At 48.7% G+C, this 21,316-nt stretch overlaps 1 protein-coding gene across 2 annotated transcripts in view; it reads left to right on the forward strand.

The window, feature by feature from the left end:
- Nucleotides 1-858: 858 nt before the first annotated feature.
- Nucleotides 859-21,316, forward strand: part of LOC144158403 (agrin-like) — a 289,317-nt gene continuing 268,859 nt past the window's right edge. Inside the window, exon 1 of one of the 2 annotated variants that reach the window (XM_077689275.1) lies at nt 859-1,766. In XM_077689275.1, coding sequence (XP_077545401.1) covers nt 1,367-1,766 — 400 coding nt within the window. In that variant the 5' untranslated portion in view covers nt 859-1,366. The remainder of the gene's footprint in view (nt 1,767-21,316) is intronic. The other variant, XM_077689274.1, reaches the window with a different exon arrangement.

The raw sequence follows: 21,316 nt of genomic DNA on the forward strand, positions 1-21,316 counted from the left end.
GAAGCTTTCGCGAAATCTGCATTATTACGGAAATGCAGGGCGTTACACGTTTCGCCATTTTCCGTATTTTTTATATATTTTTTATTTTTTCAAAATTTTGTGCGATCCGTTATCTCCATGTGCGCTGTTATAGCGATTACAGGTGGAACTTCCGCGATATCTACATTTTTGTGGAAATGCGGGGCATTACACGGTCCTGGCTGTGGGGGTACTCAGCAAAAAAAATGCTGGCACATTAAAGTGTTTGTTGTAGACTTCAAGGACAGAAGGCTAACCGCAATGCCGCACTTATTCAAGCACCAAGGTGTTGACGTGCTTTTCTGTTGTCCAATTGCACTGTACCCTTGTTCTTCGTCACTTTCGTTAGTTTGAATTTTCATTATTTCGAACTTAGTTCTAACTTACGTAAAATCACACTGACATGGCCTTTTCTTACGGTTAGAATTAACGATCTTTTATGGTGACAAGTTACAGCAGTCTTTGAGGAACGGTAGTCTTGTGAAGGTGATCGAGGCGTTCCGTTAAATATGGGGTTAAGCAGTGTGGAGTAAGATTAGGTGCCTGTGTTGAGGCAACGACATCCATAAAGAAAGTTAATGTGAAACGGCATCCGTCTGAGAAGGGCAGTAAGGTTAAGACTTTATTTTACGGCAGTTACATTGCCCGTGGGGTGATACGAAAAACGAATCGCTGTAATCATTTCGCGATCAGGTTCATCAGCCGTACATGTGACCAGGGCAGATATTCTGTACTCGTGTATTGCAACACTGCCCGAGTGCTGCGATGTCACTGTCAGCATGGTACCTTGACCTTGATCCACAATCCCACAAGTGTGAGCTATTCAAACGCCTGCAAGCACACCCATAAAGGGCAGCTTTCCAAAGCATCGAACAGTTGTCTGCTCTTCACGCAGTGACGATGGAGCCGACAGCGAGCAACAACTCAGCTGTCGTCCCCTTTCCAGCGCCTCCACCGACGTGCTCATCCGAGTAAAGGAGGCGCAAGAGGACGGGGGCTGTTACACACCACCACCGCAACAGAGACAGACCAGGATGCCGCGGAAAGGAGAGAGAGGGTGGGTGGTTCGCAGTAATCCGGGCGATCTCGGCCGCATCAATGTACAGAAGATCTCCAGGCGGCGACGGCCAGCAGGCAGGCGGCCCGAGAGTGTCCCAACGACTTTCAGCTGCGGCGGCGGCGGAGGCGCGCACGTGGTAGCGATCGGGCCGGCCCGCCCACGGGTCCGCTCCCCCTGCAGCGGCCGCCGAAAAGCCGGGCGGCCCAAACAGGTAGTAGTAGTAGGACGCCGCGCGTTCCCGCGCACATCGTCGACTCCGGCGGCGCGCTTCCGCGAAAAGCCCGGCTCATGGCGCGACCGCTGCTCCAGCTGCTGCTCCTTCTGGCCATCGTAGCCGTGGCCGCGGCTTTGACGCCGAGCAGACGACACAGCGACCGCGGACCGTGGTCGTGGAGGAGGCGCTGCAAGGCGCTGCTGCTCATGGGTCAGGCGCCCGTGGTCAGGCCCCGCAAGAGGCACGAGGCGCTGCCCCTGCACCGGCTGAGGAAGCTGTTCCTGCCTAGGGCCCGCCACCTGCGCCGCAAGCACCAGAAGCAGCCGCTGCCCGTCGACGGAACGGCGGCGGCGACGACGGGCAACTCGGTGACTGCGGGAGGGGACCTGTGTCAGGCGATGCTCAGAAGACCGTGGAATAAGTCGCGACGTCGACGCCTCCTCGGTTCGACGCGGCGCCGCCAACACCAGATGGGTGAGTGCGGAACGACGGGAACGTGCGTTGGCGCGCTTCCGGCATCGTTTTTTTTTTTTTAGTTCAGTTGTTTTGTAACTCGAGCGGGTAAGTTTGTGGAACGCTGAAAAATGAATTGCTGTTTCCAGTTGTGAAGAAGCGTGGTTGTACTGAGGGTAGATAACGAATGAATGACCTCACTATGGTAAGGGCCACCTCCATGTCGGTGCTTCGATAAATTTTCTTTTTTCTATGACGCATTCAGCGTCCTTTCTTTGCGACGAATGAGGCGTGCTCAGTGGGCGGACTGCTGGCGTGATCTAGTATATACTGCGCTGCATGCAACTTGTGACTTCCACTATAGGCAAAAACGACACCACCGTCGAAACGGCGTCTCCCTTAGAAGCCTTCACTCACGCGGTCCTCATACGCAACGCTTGCCGTGTTAGATGTTTCCGCGTTGCTGCACCATTTCTCACGATCATTCTCTTCGTTCACCCGCACACGCGCACAAAATAGGAATCCTTAGTTAGCGTTACGCATTGGAAGAAAACATTGAGCCCTAAGCAAGCAGTAAGAAGTGCTTGTATGATGTGCACTTCAACGTACACTCGAATAATGACAGTACACGAGTGGAATCGCAATGAGAGCCTGATGGTCGCTCAAGTTCTGTGCGACGTCGCGAAAAGGGAAGGTGGTGGGGGAGGGGGGAGGGGGCAAAAAAGAAAGGGCCTTGTACTAACTGAGCGCTTGAAAGGCAAGTTATTTCATGTCAAAGAACCGCATGTCTCACTTTACTTCACACCCTTTCCTAAAGCCTTCTTTTTTTTTTCAAAAGAAGGAGACAGGGAGGTGTGTATAACGTTTAAATTAACTGATGGTCAGCCGCTGACTCGCAACGCAAGATGTTGACGCAGGTGGTATGAAGTAGAATGCCCACGCACGCACACACATACGCACACCCATGTAGAGAAAGAGGTAGAGAGAAGGAAGGCATGGAACTGCCCGCATGAAAGCACTTACAGAATTCAACTAAGAAAATTGCCGTTAAAAAGCACAACACGGCTCTTGTAGGACGCTTTGCTGTACCGGGAGACATACACTGGCAAGAAGGTGAGTTTATATTTTATCAGAATGCATATTGGCTGCCAGGGTCTTCCTGAAAATTTCAAATTTTTAATGTTTGAAATTTTCAAGCATCATGTGCCTCATCATCTGTAGACAGCTTGCCCTGACGTCACTGTTGCTGGCGTGCCGGTGCACGCGTGCGCGATGTAAGGCTGTCAACTGATATTCCGCTCTGTTTTCAGCACAGTACCGAGTAAGCTGAGAGCACGTACTGCACCAGAAAGGCCAGTGGTCACGTCAGGCCCAAGCCATGTATTTCAATGACGTCCCGCTGTCAACATCGGAAATTCTGGTTTTCACCCATTTCAGGATTACAACGGACTTTTGGTCTGTTCGCGCACATGTGCAGCGGTGAAGTATATCATTCCGCTAAATTGAGCCCTAGGGATTGGACACTTTTTTCCATAGCCGATGTCAGTAAGTCGGCCGGAACGATAGTGCGGGGGAACCCTCTGCGGTGGGTCAGTGGCTAAGCCGTTGCGCTGCTGAGCACGAGGTGGCGGGTTTGATCCCCGGCCGCGGCGGTCGCTTTTCTGATGGAGGCGAAAAGCAAAAACGCCCGTGTGCACGATATTTCAGTGCACGTCAAAGATCCCCCGCAGGTGGTCAAAATTAATGCAGACCCCTCCACTACGGCGCGCCTCATCGCCTGCGTTGCGTCGGCGCGTTAAACCCTACAATCGATAGTGCGGGGGAAATGGCTTCTTCGTACGCACTTTTTCTTTTAAAAAATGAGCGCAAATTGGCAGAGAAAAAAAACGAAATAGAAAACACCACAGCATGGCCTACACATTCCAGACTGCAATGCGCTAAGGTAAATAGACAACGTTTAAAACTGCCTTCTCTGTTCATTGAAAGCCGTGTCTTCCAACCACATTCAGCCATTTTTGTGGTGGCCCAAGTGGCAGCGTTATGTCCCTCTCCTTTTAAGGAAAACAGTGATTGCAAGTATTCATTGCGTTCTTCTTCGTGATGGCATGAGCTATAGAAACTTGAGCACTGTACGGTTATGGAATCGGCTTGAAGGTCGCACTCAATACCGTTTATTTCAAGGTATTCGTGGTGCAGACAGTTTGCTGGAGTCATACGTAGTCATTGCGATGTCGTGCTGAGATCTACAACCACCAAACATCAGCGAAGGTGCGCAGACTGGATCCTCAGCCAAACCCCGCTGCCAAACAACGTTTACTTTATATCTTCGGGCAGTCTTCCTAACGTGTAGATGTGGAATCGATTTCGTGTCACTGTAGACTTGTCGTTCGTTGCTGGCAGCTCCACCCTTCTCTTGGAATTTTTCAGGTACTTCGAAAAGCTGAAAGACAGCGTAGAGAAATGGCGTATTGTATCCTCCTAACAGCTTGTGGTTGGATGTGTTTAAATTAACTGATGTTCAGCCGCTGACTCGCAACGTAACATGTTCACGCAGGTGATATGAAGTAGAACGCCCACGCCCACGCACGAAGCGGAATTACATTCCGCTTCGTTGCGAGGCAAGTCAGATGTACCACCCGCAATCCGCGGTGGCTTATAGTGGCTAAGGCGTTGTGATGCTGAGCCAAGACGCACGCCCGCGAGCTCTAACCCGGCCGCGGCGGCTGATTTTCAGAGGGAATTGCATCCCTTTCCTTAGCGTTGAAGGTGAGCCGTAGGAAAGCGTCAATTGCTTATTTGTCAGCGAATCGTATTAAGTAAGTGTGAAAATCGGGGGAAAATACAAGGTTTTGAGAATCAAGAAATGAATGCTTTTTTTTCTTGTCTTTTACTCGGTTCAAGTGAATTTGAGTGATTGAGGGGAATCCCCTGTACGTTTGATAACATCTTGGAATGCGTGAGAAACGGCTCCCTCGATTGTCAACTAGGGCCTGTGTGAGCAGATACGCGTTTGCACCCTAAGCGACTGGCCAAGAACGCATTTCCTCAAAGACGCTTGTAAGAGGATAAAAAGCAAAAGAACGAGACTCGCCCAGCGAACACAGCAGGAGTGCGCGTTGATCGCGATGCCGACAACCGACCTACGCGGCGGCGCCAGATGGTGACCCGTCGTCTGAGCTCATCCTTAAACATTAACGAAAAAAAAAAAAAAACGAGAATTGGTTGAAAGAGACCTATCATTCGTAGCGCTTCTTTCGTGCAGCTTCAGTCAGTTGGCCCGTTTTCGTATGTAGCTCGTCTTTGCCATTGGTGGCCGAAGCGAGATACCGTTGTAACACTAGAAGGCAGGTGTCTTGTAAAGAAGCTTTCAAGGTCAGCACTGAAGGAAATGACATATTACCCGCTGCGGTGCCTCAGCGGCTAAGGCGTTGCGCTGCTGAGCACGAGATCGCGGGTTCGGTTTCCGGCCGCACCGGCCGCTTTTTTGATGGAGGCGAAAGGCAAAAACACCCGTGTGTACGAGATTTCGGGGCACGTTAAAGATCCCCAGGTGGTCAAAATTAATCCGGAGACCTCCACTACGGCGCGCCTCATCGCCTGCGTTGCGTCGTCGCGTTAAAAACTACAGTTAATCAATCAATAACACATTTTTTACACGGGATCTCGGGGTGGCCGATTTCGGCGCTCACTGAGTTTGTCTGTTGGTTGTTTGTTTGTCTGCCTGTTTATTTGTTTATCTGTCTCTCTGTCTGTCTGTCTGTCTGTCTGTCTGTCTGTCTGTCTGTCTGTCTGTCTGTCTGTCTGTCTGTCTGTCTGTCTGTCTGTTTATTATGACCCACCACCTCAAGGCACACGTCACGTCATTTGGGAACAGTGTGAACACTGAATTATTGCTTTCTCACTTTTTCAGAAAGACAAATGCCATGGCTGCCCTTACGCACGTTACCTCCTAGAAAATAAAAAAAGCGTTCGGCAGGTTCCCGCACTCTAAACCTACGGTCCGTTGTTGGGAAAGAAAAATCGTGGCTTCTGAGTGCCGGGTATAGTCAGTACAAGCCCCAAGAGTCACGCACGTGGACGACTTGCACGCAACTTGGCGTTGACGCGGATAGTAACACAGGTTGCGTGAAAACCGGCCATATGTGCACGCATACTACCGTGGCAAGGGGTTTGGCTGCAACGAGACGTCAGCTAGTGGTACTCTTGTAACAAGGAGTTCGCCGTTAGTTCCCGGAAGGAATTGGTTACTGTCCCTGCAATTTGCCCTTCAACATTGGTGCCTCTAATACGTACAATGTATCGTCCAGTTGTAACTGAAAACAGACACGACCACTATTAGTAGTAGTGTCCAAGTTAAGTACCAGTGGTATCTCAGAACTCTGTTGACAGGAATGTACTTTAAACAGGAAGTCGAAACAGAATTCATTCCTGGCCATGTCAGAGTCAGAGTCAGAAAAGATTTTATTAGACAAGAGATAAATTACAAAATTTTTGTTGACTACTCCCACATAGTAGGTTTTTTTAAAGCGAAGCTTTTTATTTCTGACTGATAGCGTATTTCGCGTCGCAAATGCACTGCAGGAAAGCCAACTTTCCCTGTCGATGTTGATGATCATGGGTTAAAGGAAAGAAAAAAAAAACTTTCGGTCCATCTTCACTCACGTGAAACCTCGGAAGGGGTGAAGCATTGTGTAAGTGTATTCTTGGCGCCTTGGCGTTTTTGCTCACGGAGATGAAACCGTTGGGGAGTAGAGGTATACAGCTTTGTTGTAAAATTCTCGTGTCGTTGAAGCACGAAGCATTCCAACGCGAGGCCTTGGAAAACGAGTGTCCCGGTGCGTTCTTTAAGTACGAGTTACGTCCTAGCTCAAGGCGTCGGAAAACGAGTGTCCCGGTGTTTTAGCACTGTGGCTGCATGAAACGACGACGACGACAGGATACGTCGACAGCCCAAGCCCCGAACTGTCTTTGCCTCTAAAAACGCTTCCCGTCGTTGTATTCGAACCTGGGTTCATCGCGTTATCAAGCCGACCTCTCTCTGATAGCGCTATTCCGGCATGGTCAAAGTTTCTTATGGGAGAGGCGTGAATAGACGGGCAAAATTACGCAGAAAAATCATGCACCTTTTCGTCTAACGACGATGATAGTTAAGCGCGAAGCTTCATCGCACGAAATCAAATGGCGAAGAATCAAGTCAAAGGCGCTGTGATCAAAAGTCTGAACTGCCTGCGAGTCAAAGGCCAAACTCCGTACAAACTCAGGCGACAACCAAGAGGCTCATGAGAAAGCTTTGCGTTCAATAATCGTCGCTGTTACACGAAGGTGTACAGACAATTTCTCTGGGCCTTTTCGTTGTAGCATGTTCATATTTCTTTGTTCCCGTAGTCGTTCGTGTGCGTAGTTGTACGGTTTGTTTTTCATTTCTCTTGGAAAAAAAATCTAAGAGACGGAAGCCAGATGGGTTACGAAGACGTGACGAAGGCCATCTCGCCTTCTAGGAAAAAAATGGGTGCGACTGCGTAGGGTGCGCAAGCCGAGACGGAAACGGGGGAGGGTTGTCACGAATACACCTTCGGAAGGTATTAGTCTTTTCGTTGCAGGTGCAAAATAAAAGGCTAGCATCGACGCTTGCTGTGCTCGTGGGGCCGCAAGTGCCGCCAATAGCCCCAGTTACACATGTCGACGTGCCATTGCCAATCCGCCCACTCTCTTTCACCCTGAATGCTTTTATGCTGTTCCGCCTGTATGCCCTTTCCACGCGCGTGAACCGATGCCGCTGATTTGTGTTTAATTTCTGTTACATTAAAATTTGTGCGATTTTGGTTGAAAATATTTACAACATGACGTAAATCTTTTTTCTAAGCATCATAATCATCATCATCATCATCACCCCCACCAGCCTTTCTGCTCCCACTGCAGGGCAAAGGCCTCTCCCATTAATCGCCAATTACCCCGGTCCTGTGCTAACTGCGACCAATCTATCCCCTCTAACTTCTTGATCTCATCTGCCCATCTAACTACTTTCTGCCGCCCCCTGCAACGCTTGCCTTCTCTAGGAATACACTCTGTTGCCCTTAATGACCAGCGGTTATCTTGCCTTCGCATTACATGCCCTGCCCCGTCCATTTCTTCTTCTTAATTTCTTGTTCCCTGAACCACTCCGCTGTCTTCTGGTCGCTCAACGTTACACCTATTATCTTCCGTTCCATTGCTCGGTGTGTCGTTCTCAATTTAAGTTGAACCCTCTTTGTGAGCCTCCAAGTTTCTGCCCCGTAGGTGAGTTCCCGTAAGATGCAGCTGTCATACACTTTCTTCTTCAGGGACAACGCTAGGCTGCCATTCATTATCTGAGAATGCCTGCTGAATGCACTCCACCCCATTCTTATTCTTCTAATTACCTCTGCCTCATGGTTGGGATCCGGGATCACAACCTGGCCTTAGTAGATATATTCGCTTACCACTTCCACTGCCTCGCCATCTATCTCAAACCGCTGTGATCTCCCGACGTTATTGAGCATTACTTTAATTTTCTTATAAATACTTTGGTCATGCTATATTAATGCAAGCTATATTTTATCTCGAAGTTACCGCTTCAGCTTATCGGAGTGGCGAGTTGTACCCAAAGCCGATACTGTCCGTGGTCTTCCCCACTACGCACTTTCCGCGAGCATCGCCAACGGACGGGTCTAAACGCAGCGCCGTTACATATCCCCCTAGAAGAGAAAACCATTTATTTCGATTGCCGTTATCAATCTTGGGGTTACCATGCGGAAGCCTGTCACCCTGCAAACGTGACACCTCCTTCCGCTAACCACGCATGCGCTGTTAAAAAATGCTGGTAGGTGGGCTTCATGACAACAACGCCGAACGCCAAAAGCACTCCAATGAAGACGGCAATATATACGGCAACGACGAAGCAGTGAGGATAAGTCGACTCACGATCATTCCAAGTCGCTGATTCGGAATTTTCGGTTAGCTGGAAGCGATGTCCCTGACTCGGCGATTCTGCACGCAATTTAATAGAAGAAATCGCGCGATCGTTCGAAGCTAAAACACAATATATCGGTTAATGGGAAGTTATTTCGAATTAAACCATCAAGTTGACCGTCATATCTCAATCAAATTCAAAACTTTGAAGCGCCAAAACATCAACTGCGGCAGTGCACAGTCGATAAACTGGCAGGTCAGCTGAGGCTGGCGCCAGCGTACACGCATCTCTCTGTTTTCAGGTCCTCAATCGTTTATGTTGCGCACAGCTCCGTGTGAGCGACGTCTGAACAGTCAGGGTGGGAAGTGTCGTACTCTTGAACTGCCAACGACAGTCGAAATTCAGAGCAAAACCGAGAACGGAGACGCGGAATAAAGGCAATGCTGTTATTGTGCTTTCTGATTAATTGGGAGTTCAGTTAATTTGAACTTTATCGTGGTCGTCGCGGATTTCGTATTAGCGGGAGTCGACTGCTGCTTGAATTGAAAAAAAAAATTCCTTGGAACCTAAAGCTTGCTTATGTGCTTTGAAAAAGAAAACCTGGCGGTATACTTGTCAGAGACTGCTTTAATGTTACACTGTGTTTGGATCTATGTCATCGCACTCGTTTGCCTGCTTTTCGAGTAAATGACTCTGACTGTCTTTCTTTCTGCTGAGCCATCCTTCGCATTCGTTCTTGTTTAATCTTTTGGCGCGAAATACTTCAGCGTGCCGACCGGCACAGACTCCACAGCTTGCACAGAATCAGAGTTCTGTGCGGCTCGGGTGCACCGGTTCTACTCACGTACCATCACGTGCATGTCTCATTATTTTATTTATTTATTTACAGATACTGCAGGTCAAAACTTTGACCCAAGCAGGAGGGGCTTATACAAAACATAGGAAGGAAACGAGTACGAAATGGAACACAGGCAATAAATATATCAGAAACAATTGGTGGTACCCCGCATATTATGCGCATGTATTACACGAGCAACACGACAGAACACATTAATTTGAAAAAAAGATGACGCTGTAACGCTTCTGCAAAATCTTTTGCTCTTAGAACATCAAGAGGTAAAGAATTCCAGCCTGCAACAGTTCTGGGGAAAAAACATGCGGCACGCATTGATTTAACTTTTTTTCCCATCGCTGGTATCGCGCGAAGAGAGCTCAGTGGTAAAAAATTGGGCTCTCACTGTGCAGACCCACGTTGCACAGTTAATCTCCGGTTGCACAGTTGCACAGTGCACAGTACAGCGTTGCACAGTTTCACAGTGAATCTCCAGTGAATCTCCCATCGAATCTCCGGTTTACAGCGGCAGCCATTTTGTGTACCGGAACACAACAACGATTGTTTTTCGCACAGTGTGGTACTTGAGGCCTTAATATGTGGCCTGCAGTGTGATATTACACATTGCGGTGAGGACACTGGAATTTCGGGATGTCAACGGGCAGTCCGCCGTCCTGCAGTGGACCTGAGTAGGCTGTTGTTGATGTTGGTGTAAATTATGTCAAAGTGCAGATATTGTCTGTGAACCCAATCGCAGGCATGCGCTTGTTATTTGCAATGTTTCTGACTCGGATGCAGCGATCTGTAATTCAGAGGCATTATGGCAAACTATGCCCAATCTCGCAAGCTGCTTGTACCCTGGTGAAAGCTAAGAAGCGAGCAGAGGCGGTGTCCGTGCGCACCGCAGTATAGTTCGCGCACTGCACTTGCTGTTACTTGATTCGATCGCTAAAGTAGGCATTGTTGTGCATACAATGTAATTTATACAAACTCTTCAACACTTCCGATAAACGCTTAAACTCTTTCCTTCGCGTGTGGAAGCACTGCGAAAGAACAGTACGGAGCGGCACTGAGGGATCAGCTCGTCACAGCAGCCCTATCCGCTTTCCGTCTCTGCTTCGCTTTGTGATTTTTATAATGGCTATCGAATGCGCTCGGGTATTGCTGTAACTGAAAGGAAGCGATACTGAAAGGAAATGATACAACGCTGTAACGACATAATTCGGGTGCTCAAAGAACGCCGAGACTCGGGACAAAGATAAACATCTGAGCTGCTTTTCAAGTTACCTGATGGGCATAGAGAAGTAATTTTTGCCTAAGACACTTTGAGACCCCCAATTCAGGTACTGGATGTGTTCCATGACTACGTTCTGAAGGCTTTTAACCCTTACAAAAATAGTTGAAAAAGGTGTTGCAGGGCCCCTTTAAGACCCACCAGAAGGCCTTATTATTATTGTTTTAGGCTCTTTGGTATTCGTACTGCCATTTGCTTTCAATTCCAAAGCGTTCAACGCCCCATTGCACGACAAAAAAAAAAAAAAAACCCGTCCGGCATCGGCGTGACCGAAAATTCGTTATAAAAAGGGATGACAGTGCAAGGAGAAGATAATTACAGGAAAGAAAATATGGTGGTCTGGGATTTGAACCGGGCTCCATCGGAATGCGAGTCTAACACGCGTCCTTTGCGCCACGCCATTTTTTTTCCTTTATTGCGTGGAAGACTAGCCCTGGAAGCTTTAAAATCATATCCTATGCTCGCTGATACACTTTTTAAGACACACGCGCACGCCTCACGACGATGCAACTGGTCGGCGACTGCGGTTGTGCCGCACAGACACTATGCAGAAGCGCACAAAGTTTGCGAAAAATTAACTTAGTTCCCGGGGCTTCACCGCATTGCATTCAGTAATGCGGCGCTTCAACAGGCTACCTGCAGTCCTACGGGCCTGAAAAGGTCGTAGGTCACGGAACAGTTCTTTCTCACTGGCAAGAATTGAATGTCTGCACCGCAGCCGGTCCTTCATGGCAGCCGACAGAATGTGGAATTACAGCAATAATGCGTGCATGCTAAGTGCACAAGTAAGGAAGCGCGCTTAGAATACTCGGCCATGCTTCTCATTACTTTACACGAGGGAAGGAGGAGATGGAAAGGAAAGAGCATCATGACGATAATAAAAAGAAGACAAAATACCCCCATCGGTGCTGCGTCTACTGCAATATACCCTCCACCCCATGTCATGATTGTATAAAGTGGCAATACTTTTATTGCTGTTGTGTCTACTGCGATTGACTCTCGACGGGGCGTCGTGATTGTATAAAGTGACAATGCGCTTGCCACCGCAATGCCTAAAATGAAATGTAACGCTTTCGCCCTGGAACACATAAGCATTCCTGGGTGTCTGTCCGAATTTTTTTACCTGCCGCCAGAGGGGAAATGTTCGCAGGGAGGCACCTTTATTGCGAAAGTGGTAGCTGGCCCACTGCGCGGAAAAATTCGGCCACCTTCGCAATTCAGATGCGAAGATTGAGGAAACAGCGGAGCTGCTGGTCTTCACTTGTTTACACTGCCAGAGTCGGAAGTAAAAGTCCAGTTCAATTCAGCCAATGTCCAAAGCCAACACCCGCGGTACGAACCCATATCGTAATTGGACAGACGGAGGTATCATACCGTGAGGGAACCAGGTTCGATTCCGGCCGCGGGAAGGGTTTTTTAAAGACGATACTCTTTCTTCGGCTACTTAAACCCAGAAATTTTGGTCTGTCTGTATGTCTGTCTGTAACTCGATTCAGCCACCCGGCCAAAGTAAAATGCTTACTACGCAATAGTCTTATATACTCACACCCAAATGTAAACGTCTAAGCCCGGTTTATATGTTCAGACTTGTCAACTTTGTTGAAGAAGAACAAGACATTACGCAAATATGAGACAAGAAATCAATATAGAAGTGATATTTGCAGTGTTCCTTTATTAAAAAAAATTATGTATGCTTGGTTTTTGGATAACAAATAATATTCTACATCTACTGCAGAAAACCGCCGCCTCCTGGCGGCATATGAAAAATCACGCAGCAACAGCAACGAAGGGTTCCACTAGCTAGGTTCCACGTTCTGCTTGGAACGCACGTGGAGCACGGAACCGCGGTTCTATAAGCCTTGTAGTCGGCCGCCTCCATTCACGCGCGTCTCCGCCGTACTGCAGCGCTGGCATCGAGGAACCCGGCCTGTAGCAGTGGAACGCGGTAAATTCAAATCGCCTTGCGCAAACCTTTAGTGTGTTTACCTTGGGATGAGCGCGACGGTACAGGAACAGCATGAGAGGTGAGCGGGAAAGCAAAGGGGGGCATTTCCTTGGTAAATGTCTACGAAGACTATCATCTTTTGACGACATTTGCAACGAAAGGAGCAGATACGCGGCATTTTTTTTCTTGAGGCGCGCACTCCCATAGCTCGGCAGGCTCACTCACGAGCGCATTCACCCACCACCCCCCACTCACCACTCATGAGTGAGTGGTGAGTGAGCCTGGCCATCGCTTCGGGCTGGCGAGTGTGAGTGCGAGTGAGTGCGAGCCACACGCACATTGAGCCCCCCTCACCATTCGCGGCGAGCCCCACTCGCCACTCGCGAGTGCGAGTACCACTCGCCGTGAACCCCGTTCACCCCCCGCGAAAGCACTAGCACTACCCGCGCCATTTGCGGGGCTTACCGCGGTGAGCGCCACTATTGCGCTTGTACTCGCTGTTGGCTATTCGTCGCAGGAGCCGCTCGCTGTGATGGTCGTTAATGGCGGGATTGCTTTTAGCGACAAAAATGTGTCGTCACTGAGCTCCTGCTATGGGGCACCCTAGAGTTAATTCTCTGGTGGCGCGTTGATTTAGGAGTATGATTTGGATGGCCTTCTGACGCCGCCATGCACTAATATTGTTCGGCTGCACGACTCATGGAGTGTCTGCTGCACACACTCGCGTGCGATGGGAGACGACGAGTGGTGAGCGCGAGCGACTTCGAGTGGTGATGGCGAATGGTGAGCGGGAGTGAGTGCGAGCGGTGATGGTGAGGGGTGACCGTGAGCACGAATGAGTGCGAGATAGATAGATAGATAGATAGATAGATAGATAGATAGATAGATAGATAGATAGATAGATAGATAGATAGATAGATAGATAGATAGATAGATAGATAGAGAGAGAGAGAGAGAGAGAGAGAGAGAGAGAGAGAGAGAGAGAGAGAGAGAGAGAGAGAGAGAATATTTTATTCACAGGTAGAAAGTGAGGAGGAGTTGTAGGGAGCGCTGCGAGATTCAGAGGCCTCGGTCCAGGCTTCTGCTGACGGTTTCTTGAAGGAAGTCAATCAGGCCGCGTTGCTCCTCTTCTCTTCCAGCTGAGGTCAGCCACTCTCTAGTGCATTGTTTTCTAATTGAGGTGTATTGAGGGCACTGCCAAAAAATGTGGTCCTGATTATTTGTAATTTTGCACTGTGAACATGATGGTAAGGTTGTTGTTTTGCCATATCTGATGAGATTTAGCCTCGCAGGTGTTTCGAGTGTTCCGGCTTGTGCCTGTCGGAATAGGGTTTTCTGCTGTCTTGTTAGGTGAGGGTGGGGAGCTGGGAGTAGACGTTTCGCTGTTTCGTATTCTTTAAGGTGAAGTTGCGGGTGAGTTGGTTCCTGAGATGTCGGACTTTGGCAGCCGTTGCTGGGAGCCCGGATGTATGCGTCTCGGGCCAGCTGATTAGCCTTTTCGTTTCCCAGTACCCCGGCGTGGCCAGGAATCCAGTACAGCTTCACAGTTCCTTGAATATGCTTGAATAGGCGTGCCGCCGAGCGGGATGTATGGCCGGAGTCTAAATGCCCCCTTGTTGTCGGTATAGATATTGAGGGGACGGGCTCGTTCGGAGAGGTGGATAGCAGCTTTGCCAATGGCGTATAATTCCGCTTCTTCTGCTGAGTTGAACAGTTTGTTTCCTTCTGTAAAGGTTCTGTTGAGCACGGTCCAGTACCCGACAGACCACGAGGTGCCTTTTCCCGCCGCGTCCGTGTATGCATGCATTTCCTGAGGTTCTCGTTCCGGTTTCTTATTTAAATATTTAGCCCTTAAGGCTCTTCGTTCTGCGTGTCTAGTGCCGTCCATATTACCGGGAATGGGCGCTATCTGTAACTGCTGTCTGTCTATAGGATCTATCTTGCAGTAGTCGTGCACCGTTGCTTGGGAATCATAGCCGATCGATTGCAGGAGTTGAATTCCGGCCTTGCTTTGCCTCAGTCTCCTAAGTTGGTTGTGTTTGTGGACTGAGACAATTTCCTCAATGGTAGCTGTGGTGCCCATGTCCTCGATGGCCTTATTACAGGCGGGTATCGGTAGTTCTAAAGATACCTTTGAGGCTTTTCGTAGTAGAGTACCCAATTTCTGCAGTTGGGTCTTGGTGAAATTTGTATAAGGAATGGAGTATCTTATGCGAGATATGATTACTGCTTCCTTAAGTCGGAGTAGGTTTTTTTGTTTAAGTCCTCTCTGCCTATTGGAGACACGTTTCATAAGTTGGAGTAATTGTTCTTGTTTTAGAATCCTGCTTACTGTGGTGTGGACCCCGCCATCCTAACAATACGCTGTCTATACTACAGCGGAACTGCAGAGGTTCCAGACAAAAGCAAGGTGAATGAGTGCGAGTGGCGAGCGGTGAGCGTGAGCGCAAGTGAGTGCTAGGGGTCATGGCTAGTGGCGAGCGTCAGCGCGAGTAAGTGCGAGTGGTGGGGGCGACTGGTGAACGTGAGTGTGAGTGAGTGCGTGAGGAAAAATATATTTTTCTGTGTGAGTGTGAGTGAGTGGCGCCCAGTCTTGCCGTGGTATGCGCACTTCCAACACCTGCCCGCCGGCCCCTTGCCTCCTCCCCACTTCCCCTCACACTTCTTGGCCTGGCATTATCCTCCTCTCTGCGCCGAGTATTGAGCGGCGCCAGTAATGAATGCAAGTCAAGTTTAACCAGCTCCGCTGTTGAAAATCTGCGTCCGGCATCCGTGTCGGCATCTGGGAAATGGCTCCTAGACCACGTATCTTGAAGCGTTCCATAGCGCGAGGCCTTCCATAGCACGCGGTTAAAGCTGCTCCACCAGCGAATGCTGGCCGCCCACGCAGTACATCGGAGGCTATGTAAGGATATGAATGAATGAACCAGCAGTCAGCAAAATCCACCAACGTCCTTCGCTCTCGCAATGAATGGCGGGTGGAAGAAGCAGCGGCGTAAGGCGTGGGAGACAGATCGAAGCAATTCGAAATAGTAAAGGCGGAAGTCATCATCATCACCAGCCTATCTACGCCCACTGCAGGGCAAAGGCCTCTCCCATTATTCTCCAATTACCTCGGTCCTGTGCCAACTGTGACCAATTTATCCCTGCAAACTTCTTGATCTCATCTGCCCATCTAACTTTCTGCCGTCCCCTGCAATGCTTGCCTTCTCTAGGGATCCACTCTGTTACCCTTAATGACCAGCGGTTATGTTGCCTTCGCATTACATGCCCTGCCCACGTCCATTTCTTCTTCTTAATTTCTACTAATATGTCTTTAACACCAGTTTGCTCCCTGACCCACTCCGCTCTCTTCTTGTCCCTTAATGTTACACCTATCATTTTCCGCTCCATTGCCCGCTGAGTCGTTCTCAATTTAAGTTGAACCCTCTTAGTGAGCCTCCAAGTTTCTGCCCCGTAGGTGAGTACCGGTAAGATGCAGCTGTGCTACACTTTCTTCTTCAGCGACAATGGTAGGCTGCTATTCATTATCTGAGAATGTCTGCCGTATGCACCCCACCCCATTCTGATCCTTCTAGTTATCTCTGCCTCATGGTTGGGATCCGGGGTCACAACTTGGCCTAAGTAGATATATTCGCTTACCACTTCTACTGCCTCGCCACCGATCTCAAACTGCTGTGCTGTCCCTAGGTTATTGATCATTACTTTAGTTTTCTGCATATTAATTTTCAGTCCCACGGTTCTACTCTGTTCGCCCAGTGCGGAAAGCATGCTTTGCAATTCGTCCCCCGAGTTACTTAGCAAGGCAACGTCATCAGCAAATCTGAGGTTACTGAGGTATTCTCCATTAGCCCTTACTCCCACCTGTTCCCAATCCAACGTTCTGAATAAATCTTGTAAGCATGCTGTGAATAACATTGGAGAGATTCTGTCTCCTTGTCTGACACCCTTCCTTATAGGTATTTTACTGCTCTCCCGTTGGAGGATGATGGTAGCTGTAGACCCATTGTAGATATCCTCTAGTATTCTTACATAATGCTCATCTACCCCCTGGTTCCGTAATGCCTGAATGACTGCTAGGGTTTCGACCGAGCCAAATGCTTTCTCATAATATATGAAGTCTATATATAGGGGTTAATTATACTCAGCGCACTTCTCTATCACCTGATTGATCGTGTGGATATGGTCCATTGTTGAATAACCTTTACGGAACCTTGCTTGTTCTTTAGGTTGACTGAAATCTAAGGTTGCAGAAATTCGGTTGGCGATTACCTTGGTAAATACCTTGTAGACGACTGAGAGTAAGCTGATCGGCCGGTAATTTTTCAAGTCCTTCATGTCGCCTTTCTTATGGATGTAAAGGCGGAAGGAAATCCTGTCAAACGGAAAAAGGACGAAGCCCTTCGACAGCAAGCGGCTGCAGGAAAGCGTCTCGGGCATTCAAGCGAACATTAAGGCTGTCGCATTCAGAACCATCAACAAGTGCTTACGTATGCTCGGATTTCCTGAAGCTTCAATGTCTGCTAGATCCCACTAAGTCGAGCTTTCTTTGAAGATTCCTGCAAAAAAAAAAAAAAAAACCAAAATTTGGAAATATCCTTTCTCTCTGGTTTCACTCCCCCCCCACCCCCTCCATCCCACCCGCCCCCGCACGCACACTCGCTGAAATTGTATCCTGCCTACGCCACTCGTCGTAAGACAACAAAAGCAGCTACATTTGTGAGACATAATCCCTTGAAATCTTGAAATAAGTACGTATGTTGGGATCGGCGCTAGCGAAAAGGGCGGCTAAGTTCCTTATTGATGGCACCGAGAAGTGCTGGCCACACCCACCACCGGCTCCTCCACAAGTAATGGCCAATGGGTCATGAAAAGATAAAATGCGTGGAAATAGTGACACGTAGGCGGGGCTGATCTTTGCTTTTACGGAGGAAAACGGTTGTTACCGGGAGTGATCTGAATTTAATGTGCCGACGCGGAGTCCTCCAGCCTGCGATATGTCCACCTGTGTGCCGCCATTCCCACTTCCTTTTTCGCTCCTGTTCGGGTAGTGGTCTTGTCATTTTGAAACAACGAGCGTTTGCTTTCGTTCGACGTGCTTCAGAAAATTGGTTCAATTCAAATGTATACCTTGAAGTAATCAATTTAAAACACGTCACACTGCCCTGGCCACTGAAATATGCGTATATTTGGCTGCCAATTAACAACGGAGAAGCCAGTTTTTTCATTTCTTTCTCGGGGTTCGAGTAGCTGCCTACACCACTGTTATTACACAGAAAAAAATTCACAGAGATACTTATGACTCCTCGCGTGTGATAATGTAGGGGAAAGACCTTTATGCTTGCCGAGGCTTGCGACGCCTGGCTTCCGCCTCGCGTTGTCTTAATTCCTCGTCCGCCTGGCGTCGTGCGCGTCGTAAAATTTCATGGCGTTCCTTTGGGGTGATGCACTAGGCGCTGGCTGTGGATTTCGGATGGGGCAATCGCTTGCCTCTTTGCTCGTTGTGCCGCATTCTTGTGTTCCCTCACTTCTTCAGAGGCGTTTAAACTTAAAGGCCAACTGCACTCAAAATTTCGACCTCTCGAAAACACTATTTCCGTATAGTCTACAGAAGAAGAATGCAACATGCAAAATACAATAGCTGAAATATGCGCGTGGACGCCGCAAGCGGTCAGAAAAAATCGGTGATTCTGAAACCGAAATCGAGGAGAGTGCGGCCATTGAAGTGACGTTGCAGCCGTCCAGCGAGCGGCCGGGCGGTCAGCAAGTCTCGGGAGCAAGCCTGCGCGCAAACTCTACGCGCGCACGGGCCAGCCCGTGGGTAAAGCGTGCGAAGCAGAGCTTGACCGATTCTCCAGCTGCGTGGCTGGCGAGAAAAAAATTAGCAGTGGCTTAGCTCGGCTATGCCAGGATATACGTAGCGTGAGCTATCCAATCCAATCCAGTCCAGTCCAGTCCACTCCAGTCCAGTCACTGCTCCTCGCGCATGCGCAGCACGGCTCTCCAGGAGCCCCGAGAAATGGCTATCAAGCGGTTATGACGCAGCGTCAGACTTGGCTACTGCGCAACGGAGGCGCACAGCTGGACACGCGCCGGCCCCAGTTCGCCTGCCGCGGCTGTAACGTCACTCCTCTGGAATGCGCAGACCGGCGAATGTGCAGACCTGATTCTCTACACACCCGTACTCCGATTGTATTGGATTTCCAATCAAATGCAATCTAATTTATCCAATCCAGTCCAATCCAATCCAAATCCCGTTTAATCCAATGCCCCTCACGCTTGCGCAGCACGGCCCTTCAAGGTCCACGCGAAACTGCTCAACCTCGGCCAGTGTAACTTACGCTACAAAAGATGAATCCTCCGGCTGGAGCGCGCGTTATGGCTCTTACGCGATCCGCCGCCAGGTGCAGCGTGCTCTGCAGCAGAGCTTTTTTAAACGCTTCTGACTGATTGACGAGGCGTTTCACGGGGATACCACTCGTTCCCCAGCTGATTTGGTGGTACGTTCTACACATTAAAAATAAATTTGGTCGAGGTGAAATTTGAGTGCAGTTGGCCTTTAATAACAATAATAATAATGATAATGATAATACCTTTTGCTCCCTGTCCAAAGTTGATAGAGGAAACTGCGGGTAAAAGCTGCGCGTAACAGAATCTTGACACATGCCCGCAGCTCCTCCTACAAGGCATAGGGAAGCGCCAGTCTCCGTAGACAGCAGCAGCTTCTGCTCGCATGACTGAAATCGAGAAACACTACAAAAAGACGCAGAGGCAACTCAATTCACAGCCAAAACAACCTAAAAAAATGATACTTAGAGCTTACGAAATTTGTGGAAGGCAAGAAACTGAACTGCAACAGCCTAACCATGTGGACGATTTAATAGAGTTGGCGGGGTCAGAAACCTTCCCTTTACCCTCTCCTCCACTGGAGCCTTCAGTCGAGGAGGTCCTTAAAAGCGATTGTCGCGGCTATAAGCATTGCGGGGTCCTGTACTCACCCGAGTCGAGAGGCATACAGAAATCCTTTAAAAAGGAGCCATGAAGACAAAATACAAGTTGGGTTTATTAAAAAGACTGCCTAGTCCCGATAACGATGATACCAATATCATCGCAATCCTCGAACAAATAACGGAGATATTAAAGAAAACGTGTGAAGCAGTCGCGGCCCCCTAGCCAATTTCCCGCAACTTTTCTATGACGTCACGGAACCTTGTTTGTGCGATTGGCGGCCGCCTAACTGACCTGTCGCGACGACACATGACTGGACGTCTGTAATGGGGCCTCTAGTTCTGTTTGACCGCTTCACGTGAATGCTAACGTGCAGTTAACGCACTGAAAATTATGTTTTATTGTTGGCCCGTATGACGTCATTCTTGCTCGTAACACGTCACTGTGGCGCAAAATTTGAAAGTTTTAAATACGTCTTGTTTTTTTTTTTCGTTAGAAAAGCATCTTTTGTGGCTGTAATAGTGAGATACTGAATCCTAGTTCTGTCAAATTAAACGAAGTTGTATTTTCTCTTCAGGGCTCCTTTAATGAAAGGTGAGGAGATCAGCCTCCCTAACGTAACGGTAGGGCTTGCTGCTCCAGATGGGGGTGAACACAGTGAGATAAAAGGGGGAACCAGAGAGAGAAAAAAAAAGAGAGGGAAAAAAAGAGGGGAGGGCGAATTGGATATACACTCATATATAAAAAGTATACGTTCATAGAAACTATTCTAGCCCTGTCGAGGAAACACACGTAGTAAAGTAGATACTCCGAATACGGCCATTCATTAGAGGGGTTAATTCGCGGACTTATCGTCCTCCAATATGCCTCGGGGCAAGTATTTATATGAAAGCTCACTAGCGCCCAAGGGGGACCGACTCAGAGGGAGGTTCTGTCGGCATTCACGTTTCCCAGGGGCGGCTGAGGTAGATGCCACAGCATTCATCACGGACAAACACAAATTGAGGCGATGGAGGCAATGCGTTCCTTTGATGGTGGTGAGAATGTTGACGTAGCACTCACTAAATGAGAATTGGGGAATCCGCCATCAGCTTCCGACAGAGAGTGTCATCAGCATTTACCAATCCCTTGATCGTGTCTGTGGAAATTGTTGGTAAATGTGCTGACGTCTACTAAGTCCATAGCCTGGGGCTGGTCTTCAAAATAAGGTTGTTCCTGCCATGACTACCTTTTTTACCTCGACACGTATCGCGCCAAATCATTAAGTGGCGTAACAGACTTTTTACCGCCAATCCGTGACCACAAACCCAGGAGGCCATTTTATGGACAACGTCTAGAACTCACAAACATTGGGGTGACCTTGTGATTTGTTTAACTAGGTCTATGATCCTTTATTTTGTACAATGGAGTAGCCGAGGCATATTCGCTTCAAACCTCTCCGATCAATAAACCAGTTAATTTCATCCTGCGCCGATGGGATTTTCAGTTGCATCTTACGAACACTGGTTGCAAGATTTTTGCAGAGTAAGCCGCTAATGGGTTTCACCTTTGCAAATTTCTGCATGAACAGTGTTTGCTCATTTTAAAGTACTGGTACATCTGAAAGAAGAAAGACATCGAGAAG

The sequence above is a fragment of the Haemaphysalis longicornis genome, unplaced genomic scaffold (assembly GCF_048455015.1).
Source record: "Haemaphysalis longicornis isolate Haplotype H1 unplaced genomic scaffold, Haemaphysalis longicornis Haplotype H1 scaffold_10, whole genome shotgun sequence".
Taxonomy (NCBI): Eukaryota; Metazoa; Arthropoda; class Arachnida; order Ixodida; family Ixodidae; genus Haemaphysalis; species Haemaphysalis longicornis.